This window comes from Ranitomeya variabilis, chromosome 1, assembly GCF_051348905.1.
Source record: "Ranitomeya variabilis isolate aRanVar5 chromosome 1, aRanVar5.hap1, whole genome shotgun sequence".
NCBI classification, from domain to species: domain Eukaryota; kingdom Metazoa; phylum Chordata; class Amphibia; order Anura; family Dendrobatidae; genus Ranitomeya; species Ranitomeya variabilis.
In genome coordinates, this window is record NC_135232.1 from 1090178221 (window position 1) to 1090199166 (window position 20946).

At 40.8% G+C, this 20946-nt stretch overlaps 1 protein-coding gene across 2 annotated transcripts in view; it reads left to right on the forward strand.

The window, feature by feature from the left end:
• The window catches only part of FAM184B (family with sequence similarity 184 member B), a 113197-nt gene extending 93824 nt beyond the window's left edge, over nucleotides 1-19373 (forward strand). Inside the window, exons 9-14 of one of the 2 annotated variants that reach the window (XM_077280002.1) lie at nucleotides 5947-6122; nucleotides 9479-9622; nucleotides 10377-10491; nucleotides 15853-15960; nucleotides 16687-16886; nucleotides 19147-19373. In XM_077280002.1, the coding sequence (XP_077136117.1) occupies nucleotides 5947-6122; nucleotides 9479-9622; nucleotides 10377-10491; nucleotides 15853-15960; nucleotides 16687-16886; nucleotides 19147-19237 (834 nt within the window). In that variant the 3' untranslated portion in view covers nucleotides 19238-19373. The remainder of the gene's footprint in view (nucleotides 1-5946; nucleotides 6123-9478; nucleotides 9623-10376; nucleotides 10492-15852; nucleotides 15961-16686; nucleotides 16887-19146) is intronic. The other variant, XM_077280003.1, reaches the window with a different exon arrangement.
• The last annotated feature ends 1573 nt before the right edge of the window (nucleotides 19374-20946 follow it).

The following is a 20946-nucleotide window of genomic DNA, read 5'->3' on the forward strand; positions in this document are numbered from 1 at the left end:
ATCTTTGGGACTCATCTGAGAGTGGAAAAAACGCTGGAACGGATCGTGCAGAAGTTGTATTGGCTCGGGTGTCATAGGGAAATATTAAACTATTGCATGTCCTGCCCTACGTGTCAGTTATTCGCCCCCACCTCTCACTTTCAAAGTCCCCTAATGCCATTGCCCATTGTTGAAGTGCCATTTGAGAGAATTGCTCGGCCCCCTGGTTAAATCTGCTTGTGGGCATCAATACATTTTGGTCATCCTAGACTATGCCACATGCTATCCTGAAGCAATTCCCCTGAGAAACTCCTCCGCAAAAAGTATAGCCAGCGAATTGGTCCATGTCTTTTCCTGGACAGCTTTATCAAAGGAGATCCTGACCAACCAGGGAACACTTTTTATGAGTAAGGTGATGAGGGAGTTATGCAAGGTCCTGCAAATCTCCCAGTTGAGGACTTTAGTGTACCATCCTCAGACAGATAGCCTTGTCGAAAGGTTTAACAAAACACTAAAGAGCATGCTGAGCAAAGCCATAGAAAAGGATGGTAGAGACTAGGACTGTCTCTTACCGTATCTGTTGTTCTCCATTTGTGAGGTTCCACAGGCCTCTATGGGGTTCTCGCCATTTGAACTTTTGTATAGCCGACATCAGCGAGGTCTCATGGATATAGCCAAGGAAACCAGGGAAGCCAAAGTCACTCCCCACAGAAGACTCATTGAGCACGTGGCACTGATGCAGCAGAGGATTGCAAAGGTGATGCCCATCTCCTCCAGGCACAAGAAGCTAAGGCCAGGGTCTACAGCCAGTTAGCCAGAGTGAGGCAGTTCAATCTGGGAGAACGAGTTTTTGTGCTAATTCCTAATGTGGAGAGCAAGTTCTTAGCCAAATGGCAAGGGCTGTATGAGGTGGTGGAGAAGCTTGGTGATATAAATTATAAGATTCATCAACCAGGAAGAGAGAAACCATATGAGTTCTACCATGTTAATCTCATCAAGCCATGGCAATACAGAGAGCTGGCTGAAACTTTGTGCTTGCTAGGCCAGCCAGAAGGCAAGGTTGGAGGTGTTGCCATAGCAGAGACACTGTCGAACGCCAGAATCAGCAGTGCTGGGAGTTGCTCCAGAAAAACAGGGACCTGTTCTCCGAATTGCCGGGGTACATGAAGTTCGTAGAATACAAAGTTCTGTTGGAGCCACATGTGCGCTTAAACGTGAAGCCTTATCGGATTCCAGAGGCCCGTTGAGAAGTAATCTCCAAGGAGGTGGAGCGCATGTTAAAACTCGGGGTCATTGAGGAATCGAAGAGCAGTTGGTTATGCCTGATTGTCCTGGTCCCAAAGCCCGATGGTGAGTGGAGGTTCTGCAACGGCTATCGGAAGTTGAATGAGGTCTCCAAGTTTGACGCATATCCAATGCCACACGTCGATGAACTCCTCGAGAGACTTGGGCCCGCAAGGTATATAACCACCTTGGATTTGATGAAGGGATACTGGCAGATTCCCATGGCACAGGAAGCCAAGGAGAAGACTGCGTTTTGTATGCCGGATGGATGCTTTCAATATGTCTGGATGATGTTTGGACTGCAGGGGGCTTCCAGAGAGCTAAGGATAGAATCCTTGCACCCCATAAGCAGTACACTGTGACATACCTGGACAATATTGTTATCTTCACCCCGGACTGGGAGAATCATCTTTAAAAGGTCCAGGCGGTGTTTGATGCTCTAAGGAAGGTGGGGTTTTCAATAAATCCAAAGAAATGTGCCTTGGGGAAAGTAGAAGCCAAATACCTGGGATCTGTAGTGGGTAGAGGCAAGATCAAGCCCCAAATCAGGAAAGTGGAGGCAATTCAAACATGGCCGAGACCCCTGTGAAAAAATCAAGTTAGAGCCTTCGTTAGGCAAGGCCAGGTGATGCAAATTTCCCAGCTTTTTGGAAACCCAGCCTCCTCTAACCTTGTGCCAAAAAACAGCAGCTATTGGTTCTTCTAAGCAGCTGCCTAGCACTCTGAAAATGGTGGAGGCCCACAAAGCAAGAGAAGGCTATAAGAAGGTAGCAAAGCGTTTTCAAGTTGCCCTTTCCTCAGTTTGAAATGTAATTAAGAAATGAGAGTTAACAGGAACAGTGGAGGTCAAGATAAGGTCTGGAAGTCAAGCAAAATTTCAGTGACAGCTGCTCCTAGGATTGCTAGGGAGGCAAATCAGAACCCCTGCTTGACTGCAAAAGACCTACAGAAAGATTTATCAGACTCTGAAGTTGTGGTACATTGTTTTACGTTCAGAGACATCTTTACAAATATGACCTTCATGGGAAGAGTCATCAGGCGAAAACCTCTCCTGCGTCCTCACCATAAAATTCAGCATCAGAAGTATGCAAAAGAGTATCTAAACAAGCCTGATACATTTTGGAAACAAGTCCTGTGGACCGACGAGTTTAAAATAGGACTCTTTGTCCACAATGATCAAAGGTATGTGTGGAGAGAAAGGGACACAGAATTTCAGGAAAAGAACATCTCGGCAACCATTAAGCATTGGGGTGGATCAACCATGCTTTGGGTTTGTGTTGCAGACAGTGGCATGGGGAACACTTCACAGGTAGAATGCTGTGCTATTCTGGATCTAAGCAGTGATAGAACTGAGGACAACCCAAAATTGTAGTGTGAACATAGGCAAGGCATTGTTTTTCTTAGAACTTTACATTATATGGATATTTTTAGACACCTATTATAGTTAATGTTAAAAGCAATTTAAACATGTCTAACAATGTAGCTAGCCCCCAAAATGACTTGTGCTGCATAAGTTCTCTGCATATAATACATCGCAGATAGTCAAAGAATTTACTGACATCCATAACTGGGGTAATTGAAAAGGTTACGAATTCCTGCTGTCACCAGGCTCACTGCGCCACTCTGTGAACATTGTGACATTAAATTATAATTGCCAATCAGATTTAATATACAGAGACTTGCAGTGATATTTACACACATCCCTGGAACATTCTGTTCTCAGAAATAGAACTGTTTTCAATTAGAGGAACTAACTAATAGCCATTACTATTCTATGAAATGTCATATGTTTCTTTGGCTTTCATTACTCTTTCACATTTAAATTTCTCAAAATGCTTAGCATTTTGGATAAATTTAAAAATGTGGTTATGGATATTTTCAGTATTTGTATTAAATTTAAAGCAATGTAGAAATAGCTAATATTTTTCTAGGATTAAACACAAGTGACAACCACCAGGTGGCGGTTGTGAGCTTTCTATTTAAGTAAATTCAGCTCCGTTCATATTGTTTGGGGGGGTTTCTCTTTTTTTTTTTTTTTTTTTTAATTACTTCTGTACAATTAATCAAAACTGATTTTTAGACCGTGAAAGTAAATATTATCTTGGCTGGATTGATAAAAAAGGAAACTATGCCATAAAACATAATGTTGTTGTAATAAGGTAATTATAATAAAGTCTGTAAAGTTCTGTGGAATTAATGGCGTTATATAAGCAAGTAAAATAATTAAATAAAAAATAAATAATAATACATGTCATAAAGTTATTTCATTACACCTGCGAGACAACATGGAGTGGCCAAGGAAACCATCAGTATGGCGATCGGTGCAAATTAATTAAAGTTATTAGTCACTATAATATACAACAGTGTGAAGAATTTAGATGTATTTAAATAGATTTTGAAGTTTGTTTTTTTTACATTGTCATTCCCAGGAAGAAAATGTTGCTTTCGTGAACTTATTTTCCATCTAGATTACTCAAATATAATTCAAAAATAAAGACAATAAAATTGATGGTATGGAAACCATAACCCTAATTTTGGATATATATATAAAAAATCTATAAATTGATATTCTCAGTGTAGTGCATATAGAACAATGCAGCATTTACCAGAGACGACCACTAGGCGGCGATCATGAGCTTTGTATGTAAGTAATTTGAGCTTGGTTAGTATTTAGGGTCCGGGTTTAGACAGAGTGGGGTCCTGGGCAGAATTAAAAGTAGGGCCCCAAATGCAAACTTGTTTCACCATCACACAGAAACCTTCCTGGTGCTTTTAAACTGCTGAATTCAGACCTTTAAATGATTTTTATGCTGGCATAGACGATTCAGTCACCCAACAATCAAGGATTTAGCTTGTTAATTAGGTGATTCACATGTTCCCATTAATCAGGAGCATGTATTCCCTCAAACACTCATCTGTTTTGCCGGCATTTTTAAATGTGTATGTTGTAGGCAGCTTCTTCACCCTGTTGAAAGCTATACATCCCACCAAGGACAAGATCTGCAAGGAGTTTGTATGTTCTCTCCGTGTTTGCGTGGGTTTCCTCCGGGTACTCCGGTTTCCTCCCACATTCCAAAGACATACTGATAGGAAATGTAGATTGTGAGTCCCAATGGGGACAGCGATGATGATGTCTGTAAAGCGCAGAGGAATTAATGATGCTATATAAGCCATGCATAATAATAATAAATATATCATAGGGTGATTATGGAGCTCCATTTAAAACTGGTTAAATGGGTTGTGCCACAAACAAAAGTTTGTATAATTTCCACAATTGGATGAGTTTAAATAAAATGTTCCTGTGCTGAGATAATCTTATAAATGTGCCCCTGCTGTGTAATGGCTGTGTCTGACTGTGCAGGAACATGGTCTGATCATACCACAGTGCGGTGAAATTGCAAAATAAATGTAATTCCACAATTGTTTGGGGTTTTTTTTCCTCACGCTCACTAAATGGTAAAACTGACCTGCCATTATGATTCTCCAAGGCATTACGTGTAGCAAAAATTCTCATCTGCAATGAATGTTGGCCACTGGGCAGCGCTCATAGCAGATCGGCTATGACAACCACAGGGGTCTCCTGTAGACCCCAGGTTATCATGTGATGGGGCACTGACAGACAGGTCTTATGACCATGTTAAATCGTCATGTTACATGCCGCTGTCAGAGATTGACAGCTGAATTTAATATGTTAACAGCCGTGGGTGGATTGCAATGTCAGCCATGTCAGCTGATCAGATCAGATGTGCCTGAAAGCATGCGGGCTAGGCGCCAGAGTCCGCATGGAGTGCAGGGACCAGACCTATGACGTATATATACGTTATAGGTCATGAAGGGGTTAATATACCTTAATTTTATTTATTATATTTATAGAATGAAAAAATGATTTACTCAAGGCAAAAAATAACAGTGGACAAAAGAAAAAACTAGATAAAAAAATGCAATGCCACTCATGACTAAAAGAGTATAAGTTATGGCACATGACTAATGATTAGTGGTGGGTGAACCTGAATCCGTGGTCCGTGCATGGACCCCAAACATGGACTTCTCACTGAAGTCTGTGTTACTGTTCGGGTTCAGCAGCCCAAATAAAGCTTATTGAAAGGCTGCAGCCCTCAGCTGTCTGCTTTATCTTAGCTGGTTATCAAAAATCGAGGGGCTCCCATGCCATCTAAAAAAAAATTATTTAAATAAATAAGTTTTAAAAACTGCGTGGGATGCCCCCTATGTTCGATAATGAGCCAAGCTAAAGCAGACAGTTGGGGACTGGTATGTTCATGGTGGGAAGGTCCATGGATATTCGGTCCTCCCCAGCCTAAAAATAGCAGCCTGCAGCCGACCCAGGAAAGGAGCATCCATTAGACAGTAGCAGTCATCAGCCAACCTTTTCACTGCCGGTCACAGACTTCAGTAAGGTTACTGCCATATGAATGGGGTTCGGGATCTAGTTCGGGTACTGTTCTAGTACTCCAATCAATTTTTTTTCTGACGGAGACGAATATCCACGCATCTGCCTATCCCTACTACTAATGATTAATTGCCGACATGACTTCACTGTTCATCAAATTTCTCATGATGTCATTAAACGTAACACTCAACACACCATTCCATCACACCTTATCTGACAAAAAGGAGTGAGCGGCACAGTTTTTAACTTTTTGTATTTGCTTTTGTCATCTGTAGGTAGAAAATTCCCACAACCAGTGCAAAAAATTAAGTACTAAATTGGAAAAGTTTGAAAAGGAGATGTCCAGACTGGAACAGGAAAATGCAGTCTTAAGGGGATCAGTAGAACTTCTTAGCAAAGAAGTTACCATATCGCAACAAGAAGCTTTGGAGCTGAATGAAGAGCAAACCAGGTGCATTAAAACAACACTAAGAGTATAAGCAATGTTAGTACTTATGGTGCCTATATGTCACCTAATGTTCTGAAGGAAAAGTCATCACATCAGGACAGTACAGAAAGTTCCCAAGAGAGGTGGCGCGCTGAGCACCGCACAGCAGCGTGCAACATGACACAGGCAGTGTACAGACTACTGTAAGGAGGTAGAGAGATGATTTGTTGACAATAGTCTTATATTATCTGCAGGAAACAGAAAAGCTGGAGGATATTCACTGACAACATCAAAGTATGGGACTAAGCTGATCTCAGGCACTCTACTAAACTGCATTTTTCTTTAGTTGAGAAACTCTAAAGTTTGAACCCAAGAGGAACCGCTTTTTTGGGAATCACACCTACAAAAAAATATATGTCAACTTCTGTCAATAGACAGTGATTCAGCTTGAAGATGTTTCTAAGAGAGGTCTCTGATTTGGTGACGCAACTTGAAGGCCACGTATTGCTTGAAGGCCATTGGGCATCACTAAATTTCACCTGCAGTAGAAATGTGCAGGTGCCTCAGTATTTTCATAATGCTGGCTGTGAGAGAGTTCAGAAGACCCCATTCTTAAGTGGTGCTAAAAAAACTACTTCACAAGCAGCAAATAATGCGGCTAATCCACTTGTCGCTGGGTATCCCTGAGGAAAGGAAACCATTGTTTCCGAAACGTGTTGCTCGGAAGTTTGGCCTGTTCTGTGATCCCTATTGTAAATTTGACGTCACACTACGCCTCGCTCCAACAGCAGAACACAGTCACCGCTGCTCGCTCATTAGCTCTCCCTCCGTGTGCGCTATTATTAAAATGATAATGTATAAGGTTAATAAGTTACCGTAATAACCTGTCTATTTCCATTAGTGCAAATATAGATTTTTGCCTTTATGTTTGGAAGTTATCTCCTATCTATAAGATAAGGGATAACTTCTTGATTACTGGGGCACAATCGCTGGGACCCCACTAATCCTGAGAATCAGAGCCCCGTGTGAATGGAGCAGTGGTCAATCATGTGCACCTCCGTTTTATTCATTTTTTATTGGAGTGTGAATTCCAGCCGCACTTTGTGCTCAGCTATCTCCAGCGCTCCCATAAATAAAGCGAAGATGCGCATGATTGGCTACCGCTCCATTCTGGTTCTTGGAAATAGGGGGGATTCATCAAAAAGTTATTCCCTATCCAGTTGATAGGAGCTAACTTCCAAACTTGGTACAACACCTTTAATCAAATTGCAGTCTTCAAATGTAATTCTTTCATTTATTTGCATTCTCAGTTTGCTGCCTGATTAAAGTTTCAAATGTTCTTCTTGTGGGATTGTCTCTTCCAGTAATATAGGCTGGATGTGAGGTCTGTATATTCAGGGTTGCTGCTGCCTTCATTAGTTCATGTACCTGCCCAACTCTAATACTAATAATAATTTATTTTCCTCTATATGTGCTTTACTCCTCAACTATCATTTTTTTTCTGCTCTCCTTGATACATAGAATTCACAGGGCCCAATTACAAAAGTTCTAATTGGGCCTCCCACTCAATCCCCTCTCTACCCTCATAAAAATATTCGGTGTAGTAGACAGGGTCATAGCACACATTATAATGCCACCAGAGTGCCCCCAAAACAGTAAGACAGTATGATGCCCCACAGTGTCCCCTACACAATATGATGTCCCCAAAGTTCCTTCACACACATTATGAGAACCTCACAATGACCCTTGCCCCATAGTATGATGTCCCCCCAACTCCCCCTTGCAGTATGAGTCTTGCCACAGTCTAATAGTCGCCACAGTCCTCCCCCATACACAGACAGTATTATGACCTTCACAGTATGATGGGTCCACAACCTCCCCGCACATTGTATTATGCACCCCGCAATCCCTCCTAACCCACAGGTTCCCCACATACAGCTTGATGACCCCACAGCCCTCCTACATGTACTAATTTATAAAATAAAAAGGAAAGCCTCTTTACCTAGCCCCATTCCCCGATGCATTGCTTTTGTCTCTGGTCTGAGGCTCCACGCAGCAGGTGTAGTCTAATGTCCATATCTTGCTTGCTGTGCTGAGACTCAGATGCACAGGCTCCATGGTGGAGCAGGGAGCTAATGGCTACTTGTTTCATCACTGCATTCAAGTATATCTGCACCTAGCGGATGCAGATAGTATTGAAATTGTGACTCCATGTGCATGTGAGTGGTGGTGGGGAGTGAGGCAGCATCGGTCCCCCACAGACTTCTGTACCTCATAACAACCAGTGGTCTATTCCTATCAGCGGTACGCCTGATTTCTTCTCTCTCCACAAGGTGTAGACCTTCCCTTCCGTGTTGCTTCTATCTCTAAGGCCACATTCACATGTTGAGTAATTGGTCAGTTTTTTACCTCAGTATTTGTAGCCAAAACCAGGAGAAGAAAAATGAGAGCAAAAGTATAACAGAAACACGTCACCGCTTCTGTATTTATCACCCACTCTTGGTTTTGGCTTACAAATACTGATGTGTAGACATGGCCTAACTGTGAGATAAGGCAGGGAGAGAGCACAGAGTGAGCCGACATGTCCAGGAGCAGGAGCTAAGGTCGATTTGTAAAACTTCTGCAGAGAAATCAACTAACTAAAGGACACTCGGCAGCAGCAAAATGGCCGATTTCAGGAGATTTTGTCCTGACACTACCCCATGGAGAAAAAGTGAAGGAGCATATGTAGCACAGTAGTACAATTCTAATGTCCCCCAGTTGTCAAATTGGATTTTTTTTTTTACCCAAATTCACAATGGCAATACTTCTATTCCTGTATCCAGATTAACTATGTCATATCACCGTCTGCTTCACCAGCCACATTAGTTTACAAATTCTAATAATCATGTTAATTATCACGTGGGCTTAGATGTTTTAGTGATATTGGTCTTATTCCTCTTTGGGAAAGCTGGCCTTTAGGACATAGGGCAGGGTGTGTTGTCATGGGAACATGAGTCTTGAGGCAAATTCTCCACCATTCTCTTCCTGCCCAGTCATCAGTGATTGACAGGTTGATTTGTATCTGCATGTATTAATGACAGGCATCAATTAAGCTTCATGTTTCCATGACAACACATCCTTCCTATATTCTCAGATAGCTGCTATTAGCCATACAGCACAATATTTTTTTTTCGTGCTGTTTGGGCTAATACTGAACCAGATCTGCCCCATATCAGGCAGCACAGTGTGACAACAGATCTACTTTACAGTTCAATAAAGGGTTCGATCTCCGTCAGTTTATGTCAAATTGTATTGGGGAAATGGCATAAACAATTTAAGGTATATGAATAATTTTGTATTTCATTTTTTTTCTTGTGAATGTTTTTTTATTTGCAAAGACATCAGGAAGAAATTAAACTGAAGCAAAAAATAGAACTGGAGATTCTGAGGCAAAGTCACCAAAAGGAGATCCAAGCCATGGTGTCCAAGTTCAGCAATGCCCAGTCTTTTCTTCAGGCGAAGGTTGTTGCGTTAGAAGCTGAGTGAGTTGGTCAACATTCATAAGGCTCGAGTTACCATTCTTGCCTCCTGCCCTTAGGGTACGGCCAGACGGTTCGTCCCATGGCCCTGCCCACCTGAGGTAGTCAATGGCCACAGAGCTGTAAAACAAAATTGGGCGGCTATGGTCCATCGCAGTTGCCAGTTTCAGCAGTATGCGGACAGCTGAACCGTACTGCCATAACCTTATTATTTATCTATCTAGCACTTTTTTATTGCTTCCCCTAGCACTATCAAGGTATGTTCCTACAATACATAATATTTGTCTCACATTCTGTATGCACATACTCTTAAAATAAGAAAAAGTTTCAAGTCTCAGAAAACGTCAATACTGCTATTTTTTTTAAAAATGTCCTATCTTTTTAATACCAAAAAAACTCTCTAGTCACCGGGGCAATTTTATCTCACAATGAGGCATGTAAAATGTCCGAAAAACAACGGTGGAAATGCATTTTGTTCACAATTTCACTGCACATTTGATTTTTTTCTCAGTACATTATGTGATAAAATGAATGGTGCTACATACGTCAGAAAAAATAGAGCAAAAATGAAAATTGCCTTGATGGGAAAGGGATAAGCATCCATTTGAAATGATCAGAAAAGAATTGTTAAAACTGGTTCTTATAGCGGCTGTGTCTTAATTCTTTTATGGTGTCTATCCATAAACTTGAATGGGTTTTAAGTTAAATGAAAACTGTGACTCTGATTACAAGCTGATTGCATTTTTCTAACTTACAGGCTCAGAGATGTAGAAGAAAAGGGAAATGAACTGCCCCGTCCGGAGGATTTACATCTCATAAACTGCTTGCAGGATAAACTGACTGATAAAGATCAGATAATTAAACATTTATTGGTAAGAAGACTTTTATTCTAAGTTTTTAAAATTTTTAACATTGTGGATTATCATGCAGTCAGAACTCACTGATAGAGTCTATAATAAATCCTAATCAATACATTTTATAAAGCTGAAAGTGAAATTCAGAGATTGGTGAATCATGGTCCAAGTATGGAGCATGAAGTCCAGACCAGTCTAGAGTCTCCTAACCAGAACTCAAAAGCCTCGCAGACATACGGTATATGAGACTGTTAAGTTTCGGGGTTAAAAAAACCATGACTGGTCCAGACCAGTCTGGACTATGTTTCTCAGACTTCTGAATTTGGCCTAATAAGAGGGAAAGTTATTGGTGTATTGTTCCAGCAGCTTCCGTCCTTTGCGGAGCTTGCAATCTAATTTTCTTATGGCAACCATACACAAGCGCCAAACTTTTAGATATGTGCTTGAAATGAAAGAGGAAAGCAGAGTACATGGAAGAAACAGAAAGAAAACACGTAAGCTCTAATTTTTTTAGGATCATAGTCAGATGTATGAGTAGCCAATTATACCAAGCATTTGATAATGATTTTCATTTTCATATGTAGGTCGTAGCACATTCTTCAACAGAAACAGCTGTGTAAAATGTTTAAGGCTGAGTGAGCAACAGCCAAACTCTGCTACAACAGTGAGGTTGTAGTTTCAGATCACCATGATCAGACTGAGCACATCATCAAGACACAAGGTATATTCAGTGGTAGGACAAAGAAATAAAGGGAGCCTGTCATCTGTTTTGGCTATAAGATGCGACCACTGCCTTTCAGGGCTTATGTACAGCATTCTATAATTATTATTATTATTATTATTTATTATAATAGCGCCATTTATTCCATGGCGCTTTACATGTGAGGAGGGGTATACATAATAAAAAACAGGTACATTAATCTTAATTAATACAAGTCACGACTGGTACAGGAGGAGAGAGGACCCTGCCCGCGAGGGCTCACAATCTACAAGGGATGGGTGAGGATACAGTAGGTGAGGTCAGAGCTGGTCGTGTAGCGGTTTGGTGGATCGGTGGTTACTAGAGGTTGTAGGCTTGTCGGAAGAGGTAGGTCTTCAGGTTCCTTTTGAAGGTTTCCTGTTGTGAATTCCGTTCTGGAGCTCCCTCCTGTGGTTGCTAATGGTATTTTTGTGAGTTCTGCCCTTGGGCTCCCTCTGGTGGTTTCGAGTGGAACTGCTGCTCTTTTAGGTAGCTGTAGCAGCTGCCTTCACTAATCGCCTTGCCTGGGTTTGTTATTTAAACCTGCTCTGGGCTTTAGTTCATGCCAGCTGTCATTGTTCTTGGTTGGATTTGGTTCTCTCCTTGGATTTTTCATATGGCCTGTCCTTGTCAGCAAAAGATAAGTTTTTGCTAGTTCTTGTTTGTCCATTTGCTTGGACTCTATTGCTCTGCAAATATGTCTCTTTTTGTCCAGCTTGTCACTATGTCATATTCAGGCTAGCTGGAAGCTCTGGGAAAGCAGATTTGCCCCTCCAAACCGTGAGTCGGTGTGGAGTTCATTTTTGTAAACTCTGCGTGGATTTTGTAGTTTTTAATACTGACCGCACAGTATCCTTTTTCTCTGTCTATCAAGTTTAGTATTGGCCTCCTTTGCTGAAATCTGATTTCATTTCTGTGTACGTCATTTCCCTCACCATTCACAGTCAATATTTGTGGGGGGCTGTCTTTCCTTTTGGGGTTTTCTCTGAGGCAAGATAGCTTTCTATTTCCTTCTTTAAGGGTAGTTAGTTCTTAGGCTGTGACGAGGTGTCTAGGGAGAGTCAGGAACATCCCACGTCTATTACTAGTGTTGTTGTTAGGATTAGGAACTGCGGTCAGTAGAGATACCACCTTCTCAGAGCTCGTTCCATGTTGCGTTTTACCCACCAGGTCATATCAGTGTGGCCTCTTAACCACCAGGTCATAACAGTTTCCACAGTAGGCGAGAGTCTGATATGTTGGGGTAGAGAGTTCCAGAGGAGGGGGGATGCCCAGGAGAAATCTTGTATGCGATTGTGGGAAGAAGAGAAAAGAGGGGAGTAGAGAAGGAGATCTTGTGTTTTCTATTTTTAAATCATAATGACAACCCAAAACATCCTAATGACCCTGATCAAAATTGACATACCCTGGTGATTTTGACTTGATAACATGCACAGAAGTTGACACAAATGGGTTTGAATGGCTACTATACGTAACATCCTCACCTGTGAGCTGTGACAAATGGCAGGAAAATTATTCGGGATGCAAAGAAATAGCCACAAGAAACATCAGCTGAAATAGTGGACTCTTGTTATGGACCTGGTGGTTAGGAGCACCCAAAATGACCTGATGGTTAAAACAGAAAACCTGGGACAAGCTCTGAGGAGGTGGTAACTCTACTGACCGCAATCCCTAATCCTATCACACACACTAGAAATAGCCGTGGAGCGTACCTAACTCTCCCTAGACGCCTCTTCACAGCCTAAGAGCTAACTACCCCTAAAGATAGAAATAGCCGCCTAACTTGCCTCAGAGAAATTCCCCAAAGTAAAGGTAGCCCCCCACAAATATTGACTGTGAGTTAAGAGGAAAGTAACAAACACAGGAATGAAACAGATTTAAGCAAAGGAGGCCGAAACTTCTCTATATAGACAGAGGAAAGGAAAGGGAACTATGCGGTCAGTATTAAAAACTACAAATACCACGCAGAGTGTGCAAAAAGAGTGTGCAGCTCTGCACCCCCAGAGCTTCCAGCTAGCAAGGAAATATCATAATAGCAAGCTGGACTAGAAAAATAGCATGTACTGAGAAATATATTCAAAAACCAATGAACAGCAAATGAACTAGCAGGGACTTAGCTTCTGCTGGAGTAGACAGGTCATCTGAGAAGTCCAAGAGAGATCTGAACCAGTACTGAGACATTGACAGCTGGCATCCACTAACGACCTGGGCAGAGTTAAATAGTGAAGCCAGCAGAAGCAATAAACGAGGGCAGCTGAGAAAGCCAACCTCAAAGATCAGCAGTTCAACTCAAAGCCACCAGAGAGTGTCCAAGGACAGAACTCACCACAGTACCATTCACGACCACAGGAGGGAGCCCGAGAACGGAATTCACAACAGACTCTCTGAAAACTAGTGGTGTGGCTGTTTCAAGATGCACAATAAGGAAGCACTTGAAGAAAAATGGGCTCCATGGTCAAGTGGCCAGAAGAAAGCCAAATGACGCTGATCAAAAGTTCACACACCCCATTTCTTAATACTGTGTATTGTCCCCTCTAACATCAAGGACAGCGTGAAGTCTTTTGTGGTAGTTGTAGATGAGTTATATACTGTATATACAGTTTGGATAAGTCTGGACAGAAGTTGTCATCATGAAAGAATTTCTGCCAAAACCATTTGCATCCAGTTGTGTTGGAGGCCTGTAACTGCAAGAAACAACCAAACTCTTCTACAAAAGTGAGGTTGTGGAATGCAATTTCATGTCACAGCTCATACACTGTGGTAAGACCAAGCATAGCAACAGGTCCCAAGGCAAAGATTTCAAAGGAGACTGGGATTTGAAGATGTGCTGTTCAAGCTCTTTTGAAGATGCATCAAGTAATGGGCAACGTTGAGGTTGGTAGATGCCATGATAGGCAAAAAGGCAAAGAAAACTTACTGCAGTAGATGAAAGACACATCATGTTTACTTATCTTCGAAATGAGAATATATCCAGCAGTGCCATAAGCTCAGATCTGGAAACAACCAGTGCTACCCAGCTACACCCACCCAATGTTCAGAGAAGTATGATGAGAGTTGGCTTTATGAAAGAATTTCAGTAAAAAAAACATACCTTCAACATGGAAACAAGGCTAAGTGACTCAGCTATGTGTGAAAATATAGAAACTGCAGTGTAGAAAAATGTCTGTAGGTGCGCTGGAATGAGGACTCACAATGTGAAATATCTAGCAAGCACAGTTTTTCGCCAAAGGGCTGGAGAGCGGTACTATAATGAATTTCTGCACGCAACACTACAGCATGATGGTGGTTACTTGCAAGTTTGTGGGAATTGGTCAAGATTAATGGTGTCCTCTTTGCTGGAAAAAACAGAAAGATACTTAGTCATCATGGAATACCATCATGGAAGCGTCTGATTCCAAAATTATTCTGAACATACAGCCAATGTGTCATTAAGAACTGTATTCAGCATAAAGAAGAACAAAAAGTCCTAGAAGTGGTCTCCACAGAGTCCTGAACTCTACATCATCCAGTCTGATTAGGATTTCATAAATAGAAGCATTTGCACAAGCGACTTACACAAAAGATCTGGTGTTAGCTCTCCAAGATGTTTGGAACAGAGTTCCTTGAGAAGCTTTGTGCAAGTGAGCCTAAAAGAATTGATACTTTAAAGCTGTTGTGAAGGTAAAGCGTGGTCACACCAAATATTGATTTGATTTAGAGTTCTTTTGTTCATTCACTTCGTATTAAAAATAAATTAACACTTTTATTTTTTGAAAGATTGCTTAGCTTGCAGCATTCTTTCCACACCTGCCTAAAACCTTTGCAAAGCACTGTACATATTTGATATATTGCCAAGAAAAGCATGAATATATATTCTGTGTTAAGATCACTTTTACCCTGAGGAATCAGTACCTTCGATACCTTCTGAATCAGGCTGAAGAATACTTTGTAAGTTACTTTGGCCTTTGTAGATTTTCTTTATAAATGTAGTCATATGTGAAAATAAAATTTCAAATTAGATCTGATCTATCCACTTTATATAATTATAGTATCTTAGAATCTAATACAACTATATATACATTGCTTCAAATAGTTTACAATCCAATTTAATAGATATTCTAACACACTAGTCAGGGATATAGCTAAAGTGGGTGTAAGGGTTGCACTCGGACCCCGGCCCTGAGGGACCCCAAAGGTCCTTTTGGCCCATATGAGAAGACCAATACTACTAAAGACCTGTGGTAGTTGGCGATTCTGTATTGTGGCACACTTATGATAATTGATATTTACTGGAATATCCATAATTACAGCATTGATGAGGTTGAATGAAGGAAACCGATCCATCGAGTCCAATCTATTATTCTAAAAACATTTTTGAAAAATCTCAATGTAGAATAAACTATTGGATCAACATCCTATCTCCAAAATTCTAGTACCCATAACTTCAAAAAATTATAGTATTTTATAATATATAGGCCGTTATTGAATTTATAGCCAGCATATCATAGTGTGGAAGAGAGATCCATAGTCTCACTGCTCTTACAGTAAAGAATCCTCTAGACGAAGAGGATGTCCAATTGGTTACAAGTAACATAATGTAATAAATGTTCAAGTGATGATTCAATTTACAGAAATTTATTTTTGCCTTTATTATCTCACAGGAAATTCAAAGCTTTAATGATGATATGATGCCAATTTCTCAAGAAACGCATAGAAGTCAGTCTTTCTCTTGCAACCCAAATGGAGGAAGCCTGACACCCACACTAAAGGTATGAATCCACTAAATCTTTAAAGTAGCCAATTTAATAATTAGTTCATTATTTTAGGATAACTCCTAAGTCAAATTGCAAGGCTTGTTAAAAAGTCGATATTGACTTTTAGGATCGCTGCTTCCAATAGTTTGTTCTGGAGTTCTAGTTCTCTTCCTCTCTGAAGAGACAATTTGCATATTTAATTTCCCAGAGAACCATTGCATGGCATATAAGTCTCCTTACTCTGATATGCCAGGCTTGGCTTGTCACTCTCCACAAAAAAGAAACTTTACCCCTTATACCCCAGGGTAACTGACTGATAGACTTTATCCAATTCTGTGTCTTTGGAGATTTTCTCCTATGGAAATGTAGCAGCACCCCCATTCTTCTTAAAGTGTCTAATGTATTGCAAAAAAACCCCTTAATTATGTTTGTGTTGCTGCAGCTGCTAGACAGCCTGAACACATGCAGGGGTTGCCTGTTTGTTAGGGAATCCCCACATGTATTCAGGCTGTCTAGCAGCCACAAATCATTCAGCTGCATTGACACAAACTAAATCTCCGAGCACGCCGAAATACTCGGTGATCACCCGAGCATGCTCGGGAAATCTCGAGTAACGAGCACACTCGCTCATCACTAGTACTAATCTAATGGCAATTGCTTCATAATCAATACAAATCAGAAATAATAACATAAACGTTTAGGGAAAGTGTACTGTATTTGTCAAATTTTTCTGTCTTACAGAAAAAGAAAATTGGTGAGATCCCAACCCGCGTTATCAGTGTTCCTAATTTAGCAGCTTATGAAAAAAGCTTAAGTAATAAGGTTACCACCAAAAATGCAGCGAATCCCATGCGGAATTCTCCTAGTTTAGACCACACGGTCAAGCCTGGATATCCTTTTAGACCTCCAGCACAGCTCCTAGATATCATACGTCCTAACAGGTAAATGAGCCTATAATCTAAGTTTTTGATTGCCTTAAAGGGAGTGTGCCAGCCCAAATTGATAGTATAAACTAAGCACATAGCCTTGTACAAAATATTGCTCCTAAATAAATTGCACTGATCTAATTGCTGCTTCCTTACTGAAGAAACTATAGTTTAGTCAAACATACCAATTAGGTGCTCGGTGAACCCTTGGTGGGGCCATGCTGCCCACTGGTTTTTCATGTCCCCACCTCCTGGTGATTGACACCGTCAGCTATCCTGAGCTGTCTCTGCAGACTGTGCTGGCTCCAGGCAAGTCAGTGCTGTTACTCACCAGTGAAGGAGGTGGGATATGTAAAACCAGTGGGCAGAATGGCGCACCGAGCCTCTTGGCCACACCAAGGGTGCACCAACCACACTAATTAAGATATTTAGTTTCTGCAGGACAGAGACAGCAAACAGAACACTAAAGATGCCATTTTTATAGAAGGTATATCCTCCCCAACAAGGCTATGTGCTTAGTTCATACTGTCAGTTTGGGCTGACACACTCCCTTTAAATGTTCTGTACATCAGACTGTGATGCATTTGGCGGCTTCTTACCTGTCTACATCACATCCAAAGCAATGCTTCTAATCTCTGCACATCGTGTCATACAATACAATGCAACCTCCGGAGTTCAGCAGAAATACACCCACCCACATTATATACACACATGCACACTAACAGAACATTTTCACACGTCCCTTTTCAGTGATGACAGGGCTGCCCATGATGAAGACACCAGCAGTGTCCTCTATTATACCGGCCACTGTACCACTGTTTGGTTACTTTTCTAAGATCTGAAAAGTTTAAAAAGTGTTTTCTCATCATTTAGTATCAATTCTTTTATAAATTGTGCCGCTCTCTCGAGCTCTTCGATGTTGCGAGCCGAGACAGCTTTGCCTCTAGTATTAAAGCAGCGCGGGGCATTGAAGCTGGCTGGATCCAGAAATCTGCTCAGCTTCAGAGCAGCCCTACCAAGCTGTATAACAAAGAGCTTGTAAGAGCTGCACTAGGAGGTTAGCCATTTCTGAAGGACAGCAACGGTTTCCAGTAATCTAGGCAATGAGCAGTAAACAAAACATATTAAAAATCTTCAACGTTCTAAAGAACAAAAAGCATATTCCAATTTTAATGCTACTTGACATATAGCTATCATGAGTGCATCTCTTTGTGCTCTATGGCAGACATGTACAGTACTTTACCAGCTTTTGCACCGTTGGATCAGCTGCGGGAGCCCGACTGATATACACAGCCAGGCCTGTAACTTCAAGGACCAGTGTTCTTGCTGATCCCAGCAGTTTATATGTCACTGTCAATAGTGACATGAGGAGTTGGACAGAGGAGGAGCTATCCCTCTTTCAGCCCATCGTCACCCTTACAATCTCTGTTGTTAGCGGCAGATGATGTCTGTATAAGGCAGCCAGCATCTGACAGGTGTGGTGCGGGTTCAGTTCCCGAGCCTGCTTCATACATCCACATCTGGCATATGATGTATCGTACATGTATGTTACATTTCAGAAAAGGAGAATCTCTCACCAGGTAGTACCCCATCTGGGAGAAGCATAATGTAGGAGTAGGGACTCTGTTTCCAGCAATGTATCACTTACTTTACTGGATACTGCAGTTTGGACCACAAACTATTTTATCTGCTGCAGATCTAGCAGTTCTCTGAATCCTGAGCTCTGTATAACTCCACCAACACCACTGATTGGCAGCTTTCTGTGCTGTGTGCACTGTGTATAGGCAGAAGGCTGGAAATCATTGGTGGGAGCGTGGTTATACTGAGCTCATGAATATTAAGGACTACATGGCAGCAGGTTTACTAGTCCTCTAGTGATAATCTATTGCTGATATAAGTGATTTCATCAAAACTACAGCAAGCAGCCCAGTAAATAACACATCTTTGGAATTTTATTATTATTTATCTGGTTCTTTACTTCGACATCACACTGCTCTCAGATTAGGTGGCAAAAACCTGGTGACAAATTCCCTTAAATAAGTACGTGATCTTCATGAAATAACACATTGGGAGCATTTTTCATTAGAACTTTGATTAGTCATGTTCTTCTGTATGAATGCATTGAAAACTCGACCAATTCATTTGGCTCTTACCATTTGTCTTGTCAAATTAGTTAAACCATGAGACATTTGCCTTCTGTTCTGTAAATGAACTTTTCTTTTTGAATATTTCACTTATATATTGACATTTTATTTTGTTTTATTTTGTTTTCAAGGCGTAACCCCTGCAATGTGTCCTCAAAGACAGACACAAAAGATCAAGAGACCAAGCGCCCGGAATGGTTCACTAAGTATTTTTCATTTTGAAAAAGGAAAGACGCTGGGAAATATCCAGTGACTGTAATACGTCGCTGCATCATGATTGCACTTCTGACCATATAATATTAGCTTTGCTGTAAAGTTTAATTTTATGAATAAAATATTATTTGAAATTTTTCATTATATAAAATGAAATAATTTATTCCTAACAAATAATGAAAATCTATTGTAAAAGCAGATGAGCATCCGGTATGCAGCGCAAATATACTGAGCTACTATTTTATTAATAGGTTATCCTGGGGTATGAAAGCGAGCATTGCTCTGCTAATTCACCATACTGCAAGGAGTGACGCAATCACTTGAGAGAGAATGCTTCATCCTTGGGTAGTCATCGCTTGGCTGTCCCAGGTAGTCTGTTGCTTGGCTGACCCAGGTAGTCTGGCATAAAGAAGCTGGGGGAAAGTGTGGATTGTGGTGGAGAGGAGTCAGTGTAACGATTTAATATGAGTAATAAAGTTGTATGATAGCAGGAACCTGAAGAGGGGGAGAGAAAACAGCGCAGTAAAAAACTTTAAAAGTACAAGGGTGATGCATTTGTATATGCTCATCTGTAGGGGTTATGCAGACAAGGCACAACTCTATGAATGATTTTGTTAAACATCGGATTCCATATTCGTGGCTTGCTGCCCACCCAAATAGGGTGGAGAAGTGTTAGTCCTGTTCCATTCACTCCTCCAAATGGAAATATAGTGGAAAAAGATTTTTCGGAGGCGCTTCCCTCTTGTAGCTGTAATCCCAAAAAGACCTTGATTCTGGAACAACCTTCAGGTGGCGTTCTAGAGTAACAGTATTACACTTGCGTGTTTAAAATTAAATTTATTCTAAAAATATTTTTTATGTGCTCATGCACTAACAACATAAAAAACTTAAAACAAAAAACTAAAAAAACCAATGCCTTTCTGCTCTGAATCAGCCTTCCTTAGGTGTATGAAGTGATGTGGCATATGGGGAGTTTTATATGCAACCGCTTCAGATGTGGATGTGGTTACAATCTTGAAAACTCTTTCCTGTATTATTAAAACAGATTATGGATATATATACACTACTGTTCAAAAGTTTAGGGTCACTTAGAAATTTCCTTATTTTTGGAAGAAAAGCACAGTTTTTTCCAATGAAGCTAACATTTAATGATTCAGAAATACACTATACAATGTTAATGTGGTAAATGACTATTCTAGCTGCAAACGTCTGGTTTGTAATTCAATATCTTCATAGGTGTATAGAGGCCCATTTCCAAGAAGCATCACTCCAGTGTTCTTATGGTACTTTGTGTTTGCTAACTGTGAAAGAAGGCTAATGAATGGTTAGAATACCCTTGAAAACCATTGTGCAAGTATGTTAGCAAAGCTGAAAACAGTTTGGCTGATTAGAGAACCTATAAACCTGACAATCCTTTGAGCTAGTTGAGAATCTGGAGCATTACATTTGTTGGTTCCATTAAACTCTCAAAATGGCCAGAAAAAAAGAAATTTCATGGGAAACTTGGCAGTCTATTCTTGTTCTTAGAAATTAAGGCTATTCCATGTGTGAAGTTGCCAAGAAACTGAAGATTTCCTACAATGGTGTGTACTACCCCCTTCAGAGGAGAGCACAAACAGTCTCTAACCAGAGAAGAAGGAGAAGTGGGAGGCCTCGCTGCACAACTGAGCAACAAGACAAGTACATTAGAGTCTGTACTTTGAGAAATCGATGCCTCA